General features: G+C 36.7%; 1 protein-coding gene across 1 annotated transcript in view; it reads right to left on the bottom strand.

Moving 5' to 3' along the window:
* Shc (SHC-adaptor protein) overlaps positions 1-19403 on the bottom strand; it is a 90509-nt gene that overhangs the window by 37605 nt on the left and 33501 nt on the right. The window contains exons 4-6 of the mRNA XM_090390390.1: positions 18311-18430; positions 13311-13364; positions 5710-5888 (exon numbers count right to left, since the gene is read on the bottom strand). Coding sequence (XP_090246516.1) covers positions 5710-5888; positions 13311-13364; positions 18311-18430 — 353 coding nt within the window. The remainder of the gene's footprint in view (positions 1-5709; positions 5889-13310; positions 13365-18310; positions 18431-19403) is intronic.

Here is a 19403-nt window from a genome sequence, read left to right as displayed (position 1 = left end):
TACATTTACCTGACTTTCCTATCAAGTTGCCATTCATAGTATATGTGGTGGAAGGGCCATTTATAACATAAGTACACATTTGATTTTAGGGAAGGACCAGAAACCAAATCATAATTAAATTTTAAAAAGAAGGTGATCAAAATTCTATCATGCAAGTTCCCTATGTTAGTAAAAGATGAGAATTCTTGAAAGTTAAGTATTGATAAAACTAACATCCCTCACTTCACAAACTCTTACAAATAATAATAATTTTTCATAATATTCTTATGAATCCTTAATGGAGATTTTGAAATTCCACTAAGTCATAAGGATATGCTGTTACTGGTTTAAGAGCATCAGCAATATAGACTATATTGTGCTATTGTGTATTATGGCAGTACAAGTGTATGTTCATGATCAATTTGCATGCTGTGCAGGCTGGAAAACCAGGAATAATTTGCAGTGCCGGAAAATCGGCTAAATATAGCTCTAATTTAAAAATCCTTTAGAAATTCTTTTCTAATTCTTTTCATTGATGGGCCTTGAACCAGGACCTCTCTTCAAATAAGTGACAAGTGGCAAAAATACTCAACTGTCACAGAAAACAGCAGATGGAACAAGCTTTAAACTGAAACCACAGCACTTATTATACACATAATGATAAGTCTTTATACATATTAATGTGTTTTTAAATCTTGGAAGTTAGTTGAAATTTCTCTCAATGGTTTTATTAAGCTGTAATTGTTGTGGGTATATCAGTTTATATACATTTTGTTAATTTGTGTTTAACAGGAAATACTGCTAATCAAATTCACTGAATGTTTCGTGAGATGGAAATTATACATTTAGCATTAGTATTAATACTAGTAACAAAATAATGTAAGGAAGCAAGCTTATACAGGAGAGAAAAAAAAAAAAAAAAACACTTTGTTTTCCCATCCCTTATAATAATTTGTCCAATCTTCCTTTTAATTTACATTCAAACAACTGACATCATAAACGTCAGATGCAGATGCCTATTTTCCAGATTCTGCAATTTACAGATTTGTCTTTTCTGGTAATCAGTCACTTTGGTAGTACAGTCGATTTTGGTTATTTGGGACACATCGGGACTAGTGCATTTTAGCCCGATTAAGCGACTGCCCCAATTATCCGAAGTTTCATGTAAAAAAGTTAAAAATGCAATGGACCCCCGCTTTACAATTGGTTCACTGTACAATCAAATCACGTTACGATGGAGTCACCATAGTAAAGTACCGTTCACTATACGATGTGTAGTAAGCGCTGGTCATTGTGATCACGTTTGCGAATTGAATTTTAATACTATTAAACAACGATTCTAATTAGCATAAATAGGATGAATATTATCTCCAGGCTATAAAAGTAAAGATATATTAAGCACAAATTTACCCTTGATTACCTTCAGAATTAAAAAATTTAATGATACCTGAAAATCGGAAGAATATACGTGATAATCGGAATAATTAATACTTACTGTAATATGTACATACTAACTAGTTGACATTTCTGTTCACTGACATTTGTGGGTGGGGGTTAAAATTTAAAACAGTAAAAAGATAAGCAATCAATAACAAAGAACACAGCACACACAAATTGCAAGTAACACGATATGCACAAGTGAGAATGGAGTAACAAGTTACGAAGCTTTAAAATTAGGAATGAAGAGAAGATTCTGAAAATTAATTTTTTTATATGATTGAAGATGTCATGGAAGTGTAAACACATTTCACCATAATAACCCATGGAATTCCAGCTGTCGGTTTTATCTCAAATTCAATAAGATTGAGTTTACTATCCGTTTAGATAGACTGCACTAACAGAAAAGCCCAATAAACAGGTAACTACTAATTGTTTTATGGTTGTGACCTCCAGAAATCCAACCGAAACCACGTGGTACGGTCGGAGACAATCGTAGGGTAATCTCCAGTGATGCAGTTCCTGCCCCGATTAAACAGCATGTTGTCCCAATTAAGCGAAGTAAACCCTGGCTATTTTCTCGATTGGGTTCTGTTTTTAAGATTTGCCCCAAATAAACGGCTGCCCCGATTAACCAGTGGCCCAAATAACTGGAATCCACTGTATTTCAAAGAAATTATAAATGTATAAATGTAGTAATTTCCAAAAGAGGAAGAGAAAAAAAAAGTGCATGAGGGAAAGATGCCAATTTCATTTTCAAATATTCAAAAATATCAAAACCCTTAAATATTCCAATGATCATTAACAGATTCAATTCCCAGATCTTTACATTATCTGCATAGCTATTGCTGATATCAGTAATAAATGATTCCTTTCAGCCACCATGAATGAATCATTAGCCTTCAGATATTTGAAACAATTATCATCACACACAAATTCGGTCCTGGAGAGATTGTGCAAGGCTTACGGGGGTGGAATTTTTTCCAGCGTGGTCTGTGCTTGCTGACAGGAGAGACTGCTTCTACAGGGATGGGATACACTTAAATAGAAAGGGTGCAAGAATACCTGCTGATGCTATTGGGTAGGTGGATCGAAAAACTGACAGATTGGGGGATTCACAGACTAAAAGATTAACGGTAGCTGCAGGGAGAGGCGAAAGTGATTCTTGCACTGCTTCTATTGTAATGAGCAGCATTCCTAGAGAGCAAGTTACTGGGGACTTCAAGAGCTGCTGGAAGTCATCATGGAACAAGTAAATACATGAATATACAAGGAACAAGTAAAAACTAAGAGTAAGAACAAGTGCATGTATACTTGCATGTACAATAATGCTAGAAGTATAATAAATAAAATTGATGAATTTGAAGTGTTGATCAAGACATCAGAGGCAGATATTGTTGGGATATCAGAGACATGGTGTCACATAGATATAAGCAGTGCAGAATTGGAACTTGGGAAATACAATGTGTACAGAAAGGACAGACAGGGTAGGAAGGGAGGAGGGGGGTTATGCTGTTAGTTAAGAAACACATAAAATCTAAGGAAGTGCATCCAATTGAAGTTGGTGGACAATGCAATGTTGAGTCTGTTTGGTGTGACAAACACTGGGAAAGGGAAAATGAGAATGAGTATGTTATAGGCCTAATGACTTTGATGAGTACAATGAACAGTTCTGCAGAGAAATAGAATGGGCCAGTAAATCAGAATGTCTTGTAATGGGGGATTTTAACTTTCCAGATATTAACTGGAACTTGTGGGTTGGTCACTCGAACGCTAGCAAGACTTGTGGATTTATTGGAGGATTGTTTTCTACAGCAACATGTTTGAAGGCAACCAGAGGGAGTAATGCCCTTGATCTGATTATTAGCAGTGATTATTCATGCATTAAAAATTTGCAGATAAAGGAACCTAGTGGTTCCTTTATCTGCAAAGTGATCAGTGTACTGATGTGGAATTTTTTTTAAAGATGTGACTACCGTCAAGGCTAAAGGGAAGGGATTTTGTTTTCGTAAAGGTGACTACAGTGGTCTCAGAAAATTTTTAAATTCTATACAGTGGGATTCAACTGATGATGTTACCAATAGTGAATTATAAATGGGAAGCCTTCACGGAGACTTTGGAGACTTTTCATACCAACTAAGAAATACTGTTCAAAGTTCAGGTCTAAATGGATGTCGGATGAATTATTGAGGCTCGTGACAGAGAAGAAAAATGCATGGGATGCATATAAATTATCATGCGACACAGAAGCCTATGGCATATATAAGCTAGTCTGTAATCAAGTCAAAAAGGAGGTTGGGCAGGTGAAGGCAGATTACGAGAAATCTTTGTCAAAGGACGAAAACAGAACTATAAGGAAGGGGATGAATCAGATTGGTCCAATTAACATAGATGGTTTGATTATTGATGATCCTGCTCAAGTAGCTGATAAACTGAATGAGTATTTTGTACCTACATTCACACATGAAGAGTTATTCAAGGAGGGGAATGCCAGAAATTTATCAAACTAACAGGGAGCTAAGTGATTTTGTAATAACTGAGAGCAAAGTGGAGGAGAAATTGTTGAAGTTAAACATAAAAAAGGCACCTGGGGCAGATGGAATCTATCCAGTTATAATGAATGAGGCAGCAAGGGAAGTAAGCAAACCCTTAGCCATAGTTATTAAAGCATCCTTAGTCAAGGGAGGTCCCCATGGACTGGAGATGTGCAAATGTATCCCCAATTCACAAAGAAGTTCAAAGGGTGACACAAATAATTATAGACCTGCTAGTTTAATTTCTGTTCCTGGGAAAATAATGGAGTAACTAGTTAAAGAGGTGATACAGGATCACCTAGACAAGACTGCAATAATAGTTCAGACACAGCATGGGTTTGTTAAGGAAGTCTTGCCTGACCAGTTTGATTGGATACTACGATGTGGTCACAAAGGAACTGGATGCAAAAAATAATTTTGATATCATATACTTGGATTTCAGGAAAGCTTTTGATACTGAGTGAGAGATGGACACTGCTCTATGTGGACTATTGAATGTTATTAGCATAGTCCCCCAGGGTTTGGTACTGGGCCCATTGTTGTTTTGTACATTTATCAAATGTACAAAATGATATTGATGAAGGTATATCAGGCTTAATGTCCAAATTTGCAGATGATACAAAGGTTGGCAGGGTTGTTAATGACAGTAAAGACATTATGCTACTGTCTCCAGAAAAGTCAGGCAGATGTGCTGAGAAGTGGCAACTGAAGTTTATCATTGACAAATGCAAAGTACTCCATATGGGTAGCAGTAACCCAAGAGAAACGTACCAACTGTGTGGTACAACACTCAAGGAGGTGGAGAATGAAAAGGACCTGGGGTTAATTGTGCAGTCAGATATGAAGTTTTCTGAGCAGTGCAGATGGGCTGCCAGAGCAGGTCATGGAGTTTTGTCAATGATATATAGGAATTTTTCTAGCAGAGACAAGGAGGTGACTATCCCTTTGTATAAGGCAATGATCAGACCACACCTTGAGTACCGTATACAGGTCTGGAGGCCTCATTTTAGGAAGGATGTAGAGTTGCTAGAACGAGTACAGAGAAGGGCAACAAGATTAGTGAGAGGAACAAAGGAGTGCACTTACGAAGAAAGGCTTAAGTTTCTGTAAGTTGCAGAATCTGGAGACTAGGCACCTGTGAGGTGATCTGATTGAGATGTTCTTTTTATTTGTTATTTGGTTTTTTTTTTTTAGGAGCATTTGCAACTAAGGCCATATTGTTCCAGGGATATGCGGTGGTCATTCCCTGATCTAATCAAGAAGCATGTGCTACACACTGCTCCTCCTGCTCACCTGGCTACGGAGGTGCCGATTGAGGTGTACAAGGCCTTGAATAGTCTGAACAGGCTCAATGCTGATGGGATACTTCCGCTTGCTCAAATTAAGAACCTGAGGTGGCATAGATTCAAACTGAGGAAAGACAGTTGTAGAATATATGTGGGAAGTTTGCCTTTAGCCAGTGGGTAGTTGATTGCTGGAACAGACTTCCGTCTGTTGTTGTGGAAGTTGATAGCTTAAATAAATTTAAGGCTGAACTAAACAAACATTTGGAGTGATCGGATGGGTGAAATGGGAAGGGTTTTTTTTTTTTTTTTTTTTTTGCTGATGCTGTATAAGCGTGCTTTCTTGCATCATATGCCTCAACTAATGCTAATGCTAAATTATGTGTAATTTGTGCTGAAATAGATGTCACAAATGATAGCATTATCATTTGTGACATCTATTTGAATTACTATTTTTTATTTATCTTTTAACTTACTTTTCTGTAGAATTCAATATAGAGGGTGTTTCTTTAATTAGATTTTTAAATCGAAGCTCAAATGCTTGTCCAACTGTTGTAATAACATCTTGTGCTAAGCCTGCTCCACATTCTAATACAAAACATGCCCTTCCATAATGTCGATCTTTGGCTACATAAGCCACAAAATCCAAAGTATCCTGAATAAAATAAAATAATTAAACATTAAAATAAATATATACAAAAATAAAAATACATCATACAATAACCACATACTGCTTCCATGTGTCGTAAGAAAAATTTAATGGAACTGTATGTTCAACTGCCCCTACAAAACTCAAAATTAGAAAAGAAAAAAAAAAAAAAACTAATCAAATGATTAGTATTGCAGATTTCACTGAAGCAAATGAAATCAAACAAAATTCACATTTTACTGCATTTGATTCTATTCATGGGTCCCAGTAAAGGTCAAGGCCAATATCAAATGGTGATCATTTGAAATGAGAACTCCAGAATATGTGAACAGCTTTAAGTTAAAAGAGCAGAGAAAGAAAGAAATTTACAAGTAATCGTATTTATTCTGTGCATTATGTTGCCATCTGCTGACAACTTGACCTTAACCAGGCCAGGACATCAGTCCTGGCCTGGTTAAGGTCGAGACGTCGGCTCTTCAAGTCATTTTCCACTTGCTTGGCCCACGTTTTCCTAGGTGCGGTCCGTTGGATGCTCCATTGGGTGGGTCGTTGTCTCCAAAGGAGTGTGGATGGTATTCTGTTCGTGCCCATTCTACATACGTGGCCAAACCATCTAAGCCTTCGCTTCTGGATTTGGTCGGCAATGGTTGGTTGCTGTTGGCATCTGGTGCGGATGGTATCATTAGTGATGCGGTCACGAAGTGAGATGCCCAAAATCTGCCGCAGGCATCACATTTGGAATACCTCAAGTTTGTTTAAATCTAGCTTGAGACAAATCCATGTTTCTGATCCGTAAAGGAGAATGGGCAGGATCAAAGTCCGGAAGAGTCGGATTTTAGTCTTTGGGGAAATGTTGGTCCTCTTCCACAGACACCATTTGAGCGAGGCAAACACAGTGGCCGCCTGTCCAATTCTGCTGTGGATTTCCATGGTGGATGCAACTTTCTTCTCCTGGACCAGCGACCCAAGGTATTTAAAGTCCTGCACTTGCTTGATCTGGTGGCTTGTGACCTATCTGTTGTCAGGGCCTTTGTCTTATCAGCATTGATCTTCAAACCGTATGGCCGGGCAATGTCGTAGAGGATGTCCGTGGCTTCAGAGTCGTTACCAGCAAAGATAGCACTATCATCGGCAAACATCAGGTCAGTCACATAGTGATCCTTGTCATATTGTATGCCCGTCTGATTCTGAATGCTTGCCTCATAATGGCATCGACCACGATGTTGAAAAGCAACGGGGACGCTACATCCCCTTGGCGGACTCCAGTTTGGATGGTAAATTCCTCAGATAAATCGTTCTGGATGCGCACCTGGCTGGTTAAACCGTTGTATGCAGTTTGGAGGAGTGTGATGACTTTTCGAGGTACATGTTCGACCTCTAGTAGTTTCCATAAGGCAGGCCGATGGACACAGTCGAAAGCAGACTTAAAGTCAATGAAAACAATGACGGTTCGCTGTCCACACCGTATGCTCTCCTCCATCAGCTGACGGATGGCAAAGATTTGATCACAGCATCCTCGCCCAGGTCTAAATCCCGCCTGTTCTTCTCGACTGGTTTGCTCGCGATGTTTTTGCAGCCTTGACTGGATGATTTTCATAAAGACCTTTCCGATGATGGAAAGGAGGCTGTACTTGTTAACAGGAGATACTGCTTCTACAGGGATAGGATACATTTAAATAGAAGGGAGTGCAAGAGTGTTTGCTGATACTATCGAGGCAGCGTTAGATGGGTCGGAAAACTGCTAGTTTTGGGGGATTCACAGACTAAAAGGTTAAAGTAGCTGCAGGCAGAAGTAAAAGTGATTCCTGCATTGCTTCTATTAAAATGGGCAGCGGCCTGGAGGGTAGGGTGCTGGGGGTTTCAGGAACTGGTGGGAGTCATCATGAAACGTGCCTCCTGTGGTCTTCCATCAAAAGGTTGTCAGAAGGATTTTGATGATGCTAAGAAAGCTCCAGGTCCTGATGGTATTTCTCCAGTTGTTCTCAAAACCTACACTCCTGTTCTTTGCCACCTTTTTTTTTTCACTTTCTTATTACAAAGGTTTTTTTCTTCCGCTTGGAAATTTGCTCATATCCAGCCAGTTCCTAAAAAGGGTGACAAATACCTCCCATCCAATTATCGTCCCATTGCAATTACTTCTACTCTTTCTAAAGTAATGGAGAAATCAATTAACCGCCCCTAGAAACCTTCCGTCTGATCAATGATCCCCAGTATGGATTCCGTCAGTGTCGATCCACTGGTGATATTCTGGCTTACGTTACCCATTTATGGACAAATTCAACGAAAAAGTTCAGTGAAACACATGCAGTTGCTCTTGACATCTCAAAGGCTTTCAATTGTGTTTGGCATAAAGGTCTTCTAAACAAGCTTCCATCTTATGGTTTACCAACTGTTTTTTGTAATTGGTTATTGAGTTTTCTCTCTGATCGCTCACTGAGGGTGATGATAGATGGCTCTCTGTCTTCCAACTTCTCCACTACTGCTGGTGTCCCCCAAGGTTTAGTTCTTTCCCCCACTCTTTTCCTCTTGTATATTGATGACCTTCTTCCATTGACTGGAAATCCTAACCATAGTTTTGCCGATGATAGCACATTGCATTCCACTTACCAGTTCGAGAAATCTTGCCCCTGCTCAATCAGTTTCAACTTCTCGAACGTCTGCTACCAATTCCTTAAATGCAGATCTCTAGTGGGGCAAAGACAACTTAGTTGATTTCGATCCTTCTAAAACTCAGTCTTGTATTATATCTTGCAAAAAGGATTCTTCTACTCCTATGCTTACCTTTGGTGACTCCAATTTCTAGGCAAGATGATATCTCTCTTTTGGGGATTTGTTGTTGTTGTTGTATTTGAGGTTTTTGGCACAAGGGCCTCTTGGGCCATATTGTGCCTGTTCATTGTTTGGGTATCACTGATTTCACGTTATGATTAGATGATATTATATAAATTTATGCATTTTAAATACTTAAACAGATCCTCAAAATTTGCTTCATTACGAAAAATATGTGTGATAGGGTTAAGGGTTCCTGCAAGTTGGAGAGGGAGCTGAAGCTGGAGTTTCGGACAGATGAAAGGTGGGGACATTCAATGAGAATATGTTTTATTGTTAGGTGCGACTGGCAAAAGAAACACTGAGGAGGAGTCTCTCCCAAAAGCAAATACAGATGAGTTGGATGTGAATGACCGATGCGAAGCCTTGCCAAAATTACTTCTTGTCACCTGTTTCTTCTAAAACTAGATGTCCACAGTTGAGGCTCTTTTTTTATCTGGAACAGTTTATTATTGGTTTGAGATTGCCAGAGGTGAGACCATTGTTTCCAACATGTTTTTTTAATAATGGATTTGTAGTCTGTGTATGGAACTTTCAGTTGACTGTCAGATCCAGAGTCGGGATGTTTAGCAGCCTCATCCACCCGATCATTACCTTGGATTCCGACATGACCAGGAATCCAGCAGAAGGAAACCTTGTAGTTGGCTGTTTGATGGTAAAATAATTTAGACCAGATCTCTTTAACAACAGGATGAGAGGGAGGAAAGGTAGATTGAAAGGCACTGATTGCACTTAAAGAGTCTGTATATATCAGAGATTGTTTGATATGATATTTGTTTATGTTATCTAGAGCCAGTTTTATTGCAAATAATTCTGCTTTATAGATACTGCATTCAGTGGGAAGAGAGGCAGCTGTTAAGAAAGTGGCGGAAACTGCTGCTGCATCAACAACCGTATCTGTTTTGGAGCCATTGGTGTAGATATGAACTTTCTCTAAGTTTTCCAAAGAATGCAATTTATGTAGCTGTTGAAATGCTATATATATTTTGCTATATATATTTTTCAGTATCGAGTATTATCTACGAGTTCCATTTATATAACTTCCGTATCAAGTTATGTATTAATTAATTATGTTACATTTGTAATCTAAGTCGTTTATGTATTTAGTTAAAAAGTACAATTTAATTGACAATGAAGTTTAACAAGATTAATAGATTTTACTGATTGATTGACAATATTATATTATATACTATACTATACTAAGTTTACGCTATCTAGTTCGGAATATAACGTTGTATCGTATAACAATGGTGGCAAGTTACGAACGGTAAATCTACGGACACTTAAGTATTAATTAACTTCCAAATCTCGCTGTCTCAATTCAGAATAAACTAAGGAGCCTGACTAGGTCTATAAGGTACTTATAGAAAATAATTTGATATAACAATTGGTCAATAAAGCGGCTAAATATGGCTAAAAAACTTCTCGTTCAGCGGAAATGCAACTTGTAACATGTGGATTTGATACCTTTACCAATACTAAGTAATACCTACAAAATATCTAAGTTAAACTTTAAACTAAGTATCGTAACTAGGAATATAAAGCTACTCTAGAAAATAAGTTAATATGCCAATTTAAGTTAATAAAACAGAAAAAACTTCTCTATTCCAGAAGCAGTAAAAAACTTTGCCTGCACAAGGCTACTCTCGTTCTCGTCTCTCATTTAACATTACTATGGTCAAATTTCACTGTTGAGAACATAACCCCTGTTTTTAACATTACGTCTATGGGAAATGAATTCTTGCTTTAAGAGTTTTTGGCCTTACGAGTGTGCGCTAGGAAAGATTTAACTCGAAAAGCCGAGAACAACCTATATATTAATTTCAGCTGATGATGGGACCCATCATCCCAATATAATAGAGCAGGGGTTCCCAAAGTGTGGTCCACGGCCCGGTACCTGTCCGTGAAAAGAAAATACCAGTACGTGAACAATTTAGTTGAAATATATCTACATAAAACTATAAGAAAATTTCCTGAAAAAATAAAAATGTAATAAAATACCAAACACCCAGAAATACTAAAAATAAATTTAATACTTTTATAATTTATTAAATTTATATCTACGATGTCTCCAGACGACTCTGCTCTTAACAAAAAAAAAAGTGGCTGATGCACTCATCAATTATTTTTTTTGCCATGTAATTAGCACGCATGCGTATATCTTGCATCTGAGGTGACCGACTGCCTGTGCCATCTAACTTATGAAACACAATGTAGTCATCAGCAGTCAGTGAGAACCCGACAAGCGAGTGTACATGCCTATTGTTGTGTCTTATTCCTTTTCGTCGCTGTTGCCTGTGAAGTGATAAATGTAATATGTAGTATTACACATTTTTTAAAATAAATATTTATATAAACATTGTCATTTTTAATATAGATAAGTGGCTGAAGAAATGTCCACCTCACAAATCAAGTGATGTGTAGCCTAGTACAAGTAGAGAGCAAGAAAGGGGCAGGGCAGACTGACAGTATGGAAAAGAAATCTAAAACCTCTTGGACAAGGCAGTATTATGAAGATTATTTAAAATTTGGTTTTATCTGCAATAACCACATGCCATTGTGCATAATTTGTTTTGAAATGTTGTCAAATGAATGCACAAAACCAGTGAAACTGAAATGGCACTTGGATTGTGTGCATCCAGAGTACTCAAATAAGCCAAAGGAATTTTTCATTAATAAGAAAAATGAATATATCATCTAGAAAAAGTTTTGTAAAGACTGTTTCCATGAGATGTTGCAATGAAGACTTGGTTATGGCTTCATATAAAGTTGCAAAACTAATAGCCAAGACAGGATACCCTCATACTATTGGTTAAAAGTTAACATTTCCCGCACTAAAATAATTGCATCTCACCTTTATAAAAAGAAAGAAAATCAACTGCATTTACCTTCCTTATCAAATAATACGGTGAAGCGTAGAATTGTGGAAATGGTGAATACAGCCACTCCGTGAGTTACGTAAGGGTTGCATTCCACAGAACTCTACACAAGTCGAATTTTACGTAAGTCGGAATTTCCCTAAATGCTTATGCAGCTCACAACTATGCATGCTGAATTTGACTGAAGCAAAAAAGAAATGTTTGACGGACATGTAAATATAATTATTCAATTTTTTTATCTCGTGCAGGAAAAGTTACAAAAGTATACAAAATTACAAAAAGTTCAAAATTATAAAAAGAGAGATGAGACAGGCATAACGTCAACAAGTAAAACCTTTTAAGCATCATTGCCAGAATTAACTCTCCAGCTGATAAGCAAGCCGCTACGGAAGTTGAGGGCTGTGGAGATTTAGAAGGGGTTTTTTCAAACATATCACAAAATTATCTCTGCGGCTGCATAATTGACACTGGCGACTTCACCGCATACTGATATTAATTGGTTAATTAAGGTGTCCTTATGTGATAATTTTGGTTTTTTAAATGCCTTAAATTTACAAGGTATTGATATAAATATTTTTAAAGTTCAGGAGAAAGAAGCAGCTACGAAGAAAATTCATCTGTGGGTACTTCGAGTTGAAAAGGGAAATATAATTTTCTTCCTAGTTTAACTAAATTACAGAAAGAGCATGTTCGACGTGACATTCCGGCTGAGATTTCTACGGCGATTAAAGAACACCTCTTGGAATTGAAATCAAACTTTCAAGAATATTTTCCTCCAATCGACAGCAGTAAAATATGCATTTGAAACCCATTTACTTTTAATGTGGAAGAATTCTGTTTCAATGAACAAGAAATTGATTCTGTTATTGTCATGTGACACAGCATTAAAAGACAGCTTCAATCAGATCTCTGATAAATTTTTGGCTAAGTTACCGTGAAGAATATAAGCATTTATCAGAAAAAGCACTTAAATTTCTTACGCCATTTGTAACAACTTACAAATGTGAAACCAGATCCTCAATATTAGTTTTTTAAAAAACAAATGCCAGAACAGATTGGACATTGAGCCAGATTTGAGAATCAAGTTGACTTATTTTCCTCCTGATTTAAAATTACTATGTGATGGAAAACAGCATCACCCTACTCATTAAATAAATATTTATTTGCCCAAAAACACTAAAAAAATGTCAATTTTATGTAAACTTTTGATAATAAATAAAGAAATTAATTTCCTGTCTTTTATTTATATTTACTGGTGTTAATGAATACCTAATTGCATCAGTACTGGTATGTTCAATTTCCTAATGGTATTGTCATTATTTCCTGAACCTACAAGTATAATTATTGAAAATAACATTAATTCATAGCTATATGTGGGCTGCGAAAAAAAAAAAAAAAAAAAAAAAAATCTGCAAACACTGGTCTGTCCTTGAAAAATCCTGTAATAGAGGTATGATTTATTATTTATATAATAATGACATTATACTAATATACTAACATTATAATGCACTGATCAAAATCTAATCATTTACCTGCGCCTTTATATTGACATAATTGCCCCACCCTCTTTTCTCATTGGCTCAAATAAGTGGCATAATTGCCTGCCCTTTTCTCCCATTGACTCGAATAAATATCACTAGGAGAAAAACTTTTTTAATGCATAGATAGAGATATATATATATATATATAAAAAATATATACACATACAGCAAATACTTACAGCATCTCCACCAGAGGCAAATGATATGTTTGGCATTTCATGATTAGTAATAACCTAGTAAAAAAAAAAAGAAAAGTTGAAATGCACATTATTATTTTGTAAAAACTGTTCCAAATGAAATTTTGCATATTTCTTCTTCATTATACAGTAATTAAATAAAAATATTCGGACATTTGTCAGAACGTTCAGCAATCAAATCTATTCTCCCTACCAAACCACAACTGAGGAGTGAATGGAATTAAAGATGCCAATTCAGAAGAACAGTACCCATTGATATATCTATAGAAAAGGCAAATAGCAGAATCTCAACTTCTGGATGATAGACAGTGAAGAGAGTTTGTAAGGAATAGGTCAGGATTAAGCTGACTCCTCTATTTTGGACAGCCTAGAAGAAAGGTTTTGGGGGCACCACCCCCAGATACAGGAATAATATTCCATGGTGGGATAGATTTAAGATCTGTGTAGGGTCAGTAGCTGTTTAACAAAAAGGAAATCATTAACTTTGGGGTTGTCTTGCACCTGTTGCATACAGGGTTGTTAAAATTAAAGTATCCCTATGTAGAGGGCTCTGGAGTGAGTTCTAAGGCTCATACTAAAGAGAAATTTGGAAAACAGGTACAATAAAGAATGAGCACACCATTTATTGGAAAAAAAAAAAATTAGTTACAAAATTTGTCACTATGTGGTGCTGTGGCAATATAAATCACTTGAACAGCACTACAATTGTTCAATGTTTGTTTGTTTGTTTGTTATTTGGTTTTTAGGAGCATTAGCAACTAAGGCCATATTGCTCCTCCGGGGATATGCGGTGGTCAGCCTATCCCTGACCTTTCCGCATCCTCCGTATTTGGTGGTCACGGCTCGAACCCCGGTCTAATCAAGAAGCGTTGCTATGCACTGTCGCTCCAATTGTTCAATGTGTCTTCCATTTTGGTCAACAACAGTTTCCATTTGAAGAATAGCATTTTCTACAGCAGTATGTAACATGTCAACTGGAATAGCCAGCACATCATGTCTAATGCTGTCCTTCAGATCTGCCAGAGTTTGACATCTTTCCCGATACACCTGGTTCTTCAAAAAACCCCACAACCAGAAGTCGCATAGGGTGAGGTCTGGTGATCTGGGTGGCCAAGATGTCTGGAAACAACAGCTGATGACCCATTCGTCTCTAAAGTGCTGCCTTAGCAATCTTTGGACACAACGGTGGACATGGGGTGGTGCACCATCTTGCATGAATATGGTATCGTGAAGGCACCCACGTTGTTGCAGCTCTGGTATTGTGAAATTTGCCAACATTTCATAATATTGCTGTCCAATGATGGTACAGGTGCAGGGTCCAGTCAGTGTTACCTGTTCAAAAAAATATGGCTCAATCATGAATGTGGCTATAAATCCACACCACACTGTCACTTTTGGATAATGCAACAGAACCTCTTGGATAACTCGAGGGTGGGTTTTCTGTTGCCAAAATGTGACAGTTGTGCGTATTCACTTGTCCATTTAAGCAGAAGTGAGCTTCATCACTTCAAAGGATGTTCCATGGTCAAGTGATATCCACTGTCATTCGTGCCACAAACTGAAATGCGTATGTGAAATGAATATCTGCATCACCATGCTTTAGCTGCTGTAGCATATGCATCTTGTAAGGATAGTACCACAACACCTGACGCATTACTAGCCTTACAGTGGAATACGGCATGTCCACTTCACAAGAAATAGCTGGCACACTTGCGCTACCACACGGAGATTGACTTGATAAATCCAAGACAGCCATAGCCACATTTCAATACGAGAGGAATCCACTCATTTTCGACCGCTACCTGGTTGAACACCAAGATGTCATGTCGCTTCAAATTTTGCAATCATTTTGCTGACAGCACAAACAGTCATAGGTTCACGTGGGCTTTATGCGATTCTGACGCCGGAATTCTCTGATAGCCACAGCTGCATTGTTGCTGTTCTGATAGTACAGCTTCGCTAATAGCGCCTTTTCCTGCAATGTTGTTAGCATTGCTGCTGTAGCGCAGGCAAACATCTACTGTATGATTTTGAAGAGACTGCTTTGCTTTTATACAGTACAGTTGAGTAGTGGCGCTGTGGCAATAACTTACGATTATGCAAATAACGTAAGTTAAATAACTTAAATTATGCAAATAACGTAAGTTATTTGCATAATCGTAACTAAGATAGTTATGTGCCATACAGTGACAAATTTTGTAACAAATTTTTTTTCCCAATAAATGGCGAGCGCATTCTTTATTGTACCTGTTGTCCAAATTTCTCTTCAGTACGAACCTTAAAACTCGCTCCACAGCCTTCTACATAGGGATACTTTAATTTGAACAACCCTGTACTTGTTATTCTTCTCATAGCCTCGTGCTCTAAAATTCTAAGCACTGATTTTCTGATTAACATCACTAAATGACAAATCAAGTGGGTTCATTTCAAAGTCATGCCAATACAAAATGCTTTTCAATTTTTCTTTGTGACCATTAGTGATTGCTTATAATACCTGTAGTACCTTTACAACTTGTAATACCTTTTGTCACTATTACTGATTTGCTTGTAATATTTGGATTTTTACAGTAAAGGCACTTCATCATCAGCATGGAATGTGAATTTTTTCAGACTGGAAATATAACTGCTTCAAATATTCCACTACCTGATACGAGAGTACATGTGAATGATTGAAGAATTTTGTGTTTGTGGGAACGGATAAGTTTTTTGGAAATTTTTACCATATTTTTGATTAATTAATCTATTAAATTGTGTTTGATAAATAATTTAACAGTCTTAGTCATGTTCCTTAGCTTATTTTTAAATTTAGTGATTTGTAAATTACATCATTATTTGTACTGCTATTGTATCGATGTAACGCGTAACTAGAAGTGCAGTAGAAAAATAGGGTTCAATTGTGATAAATAAGAATCTTGAAGGTTCTAGTCACTTGTTAAGCATATATTTTTTTGCTTTTAGCTAAGGAATTTTTACTTTTTTGTAAGGATATAAATAATTTAAAATTGTGATTGTAATGGTACAGCGTAACGTATATCTTGAACTTGATAGCATAAAATGTAATGTAAAACTTGATAGAGAAATGCGTATCAATGCATTTAGGAAAATATTAGCTTAGTGTAGGTAGTATTGTCAATTGATCAATTAAATTATATTTAAATGAATATTATGCCCCAGACTATGGCAGCAAAGCAACAGGCACAAAGTAGCTGGAGTGCTGTGGATCAGCACTCTCCTGCAATTCTCCTACAAATCATGGTCTAAGAAAATGTGCAATGTTTGGTGATCTTTCTGGAACATGATACAGCCAAGGGAGGATCGTCTTTGTGTGTATTTGGTGCAGAGAGTGCGAAGAAATATGGCACCAACTCGGCATTCTGATGGACATTTATTAGAGTTTGAAGAGACAATGATTTTTTAATCTAGTTATCTATTTTGATAGAGATGAAATGGATACAGGAAATAATTTTATCATGGTTTACTTGGATTTAAGCAAAGCATTTGACTTAGTGCTGCAAGAGAGGTTAATGGATAAACTGGGACATTTTGAGATAAAAGGAAAGATCTTTAATCGGACTGCAAGATTGGGACCATCTGGCAACAACAATGGACAGACTCCACAAAGGGAGAAATTACACGAAAGTTCCTGCCAAGTGTACAAACTACATATCCACAGTAACCGTCCTGGTTCTCCCCAGGCTTATATTGATCTAGGCAGAAATTGATGAAATTGTCTGGCAACACTGGGCATGTGTCAGTTTAAGTGCCGCGTCGTAGCAGATAAGACAGAAAGCGTGTCTCAAAACATCTAGATTTCTAAAATACCCACCAAAACTGGAGGCAGAGGACTATGATTAACAATACTCTTTATTTTGGAACAGGGTTAGAAGTAGGTGCTTGAACCACTGTTGTTTCTGGTTTTCTTAAATGATACCAATGAAGGGTGTAATGTCAAAATTTGCAGATGTCAGAATCAGGAGAGCAGTTATCGACCTGTGCCAAGCAGCACTCCTTCAGAAAAACTAAGATAAGTATTGAGGGCAGTCGGAAAATGCAGCTATGCATCAATGCTGCAAAATCTTACATGTAAGATTTTGCAGCATTGCAATCCTACTATTAAGAAGTTGGTTATAATACTTTGACTGGTCAGTGTACATCCTCCCCTAAAGTAATAATGGGAAGAATCAATTCACAAGTTTCCCCTGCACAGATCTGATCTAAGAAACCTGGTGAAACCAACATATCAATAAGGAAGAATTTGTTCTACTTTATGTGTATAGTGGATCTTGAAACTGAAGTTTGCTCATTGCCAAATTAGGTTTTATAAGAAACAATAGAATTTCAAAAAATTTCCAATTATCTTTAAGTTATCTACTTCAACTATAAATATGCAAGTATAAACTGGATTGCAAGAAATTTTACTTTAGTCAGCAAAGCTGTTAGTCACTGGAGTAATTTCTCTTCATGGGTAGATGAGACTGATAGCTAGGTAAAATTTAAATGTCAGTTGGATCAATACCTGTGTGACGAGAACCACTTTTTTTTTTTTTAATGGATTTAATGAAAACTTAGCTTCCTTGCACCATATGTCATATTAACACTATTTTAACCTGTTGATGATGAGTACCACTCTTCCTTTTTTTTGCTAATGGACATTCCAAACAGTTCAATCATATAATACAATGTTTTCCAGAAAAAAATTCTAAAGCATAAGTCATGGTGCTTTCCAAGGCAATTTTTTTTTACTATAAATATTGTAAATTCAGAAAAATGTTTAAGAAATGGAATCAAAATGATGCTCAGTAACATATCATGCATAGATTTTGCACAACTACTAACAGGTTAAGGAATCAACTAGTTATACTACCACAGCATTTGAAATAGTGGATGAAATCCATCTAATCTTGGAAGCAATTGAGACTAAATGCTCTCCTCTGATTTTCTATTGATGTTTACTATTTTACTGTCAAAAATTTACTGCTTACCTCTCCAGATTCCATAACTGTAAGGCTGAGATAGGCACTTGTAATAGTTAAGTTGACATTAGAACCAGCATAATCCATGATGGGTTTGTCAGCCAACATACTTCCAACTCTCTTATCAACCTAGAAATATTTAGGAAAAAGTTAAAAACCATCCCTCAATCTACTTTTTTATTACAATTATTCCAAAAGTTCTGCTTTCATTCATATTTACTCAAAAAAACAACAAAAAAAAAAAAGTAACAGAGGTATCAAAATTATTTGCATTAAAATTCTTCTCATAATTTGATTTGAAAAAATCTACTTTATTGTGAAGATCAGTGTACTTTATTGTAAAGCAAGTTGCCCATGTTTAACATGAAGTGTTTCCCATGCAAATTATTGTAGTAGGAACTTCATGCCAAACATGGGCAACTTGCTTTACAATAAAGTACACTGCACTTCACAATAAATTATTTTTTTTTTTCCAGTAATTACCAAAGTTCAAACATGTAGAGTTAGGAACAAAGCTAATCATTCTTACTTTTAAAATTGTAATTTAACTGAAAAGGTAACATGCAGGAAATCTGTTGCTTTTCAATCAATGAAAAGTAAGATTCCACATGAGTTGTCACAGTCCATCCAATCAGCACTATCACAAAAGCCAATAACTGATCTCTTAGCAAGTTTAATTTTTCTTAATAAATAAATTTCTGTTTACACTTTGGATGGCTGAAACCACAAGAGTTTACACCATTCTGTTTTACTAGAGTCAATTTAGCACAACATGTGATAATGGGCACTTCACTTTTTGTGGTAGTATACAGGCTCAACTTCGCAATTTGCATCTGAGTTTGTTATCCAAGGACCAGTCCAGACTGTGGCCTTAGTGCAGTTATATCATCAAGTTAGGTGTATGGTGATCTGATTCAATTAAGGGTTAAAACTTAAAGTATTTAATAGCACATGCTGTATGGCTTTGGAGATAAATTTCTTAAATTAGGGACTTGGCAACCAGCAGACTTTCTATCATAAGTTAGTACGACTATAGTGTTTACTTGGGGAAATTGAAAGTCTGCTGGCAGCCACACACAGAAGGAATATACAGGGTGTCTCA

This window comes from Mastigoproctus giganteus, chromosome 2, assembly GCF_048544385.1.
Source record: "Mastigoproctus giganteus isolate SK-2022 chromosome 2, ASM4854438v1, whole genome shotgun sequence".
NCBI lineage: Eukaryota > Metazoa > Arthropoda > Arachnida > Uropygi > Thelyphonidae > Mastigoproctus > Mastigoproctus giganteus.
Note: the sequence above shows the minus strand (reverse complement) of the source record. Positions and strands in the feature narration are given on the sequence as shown.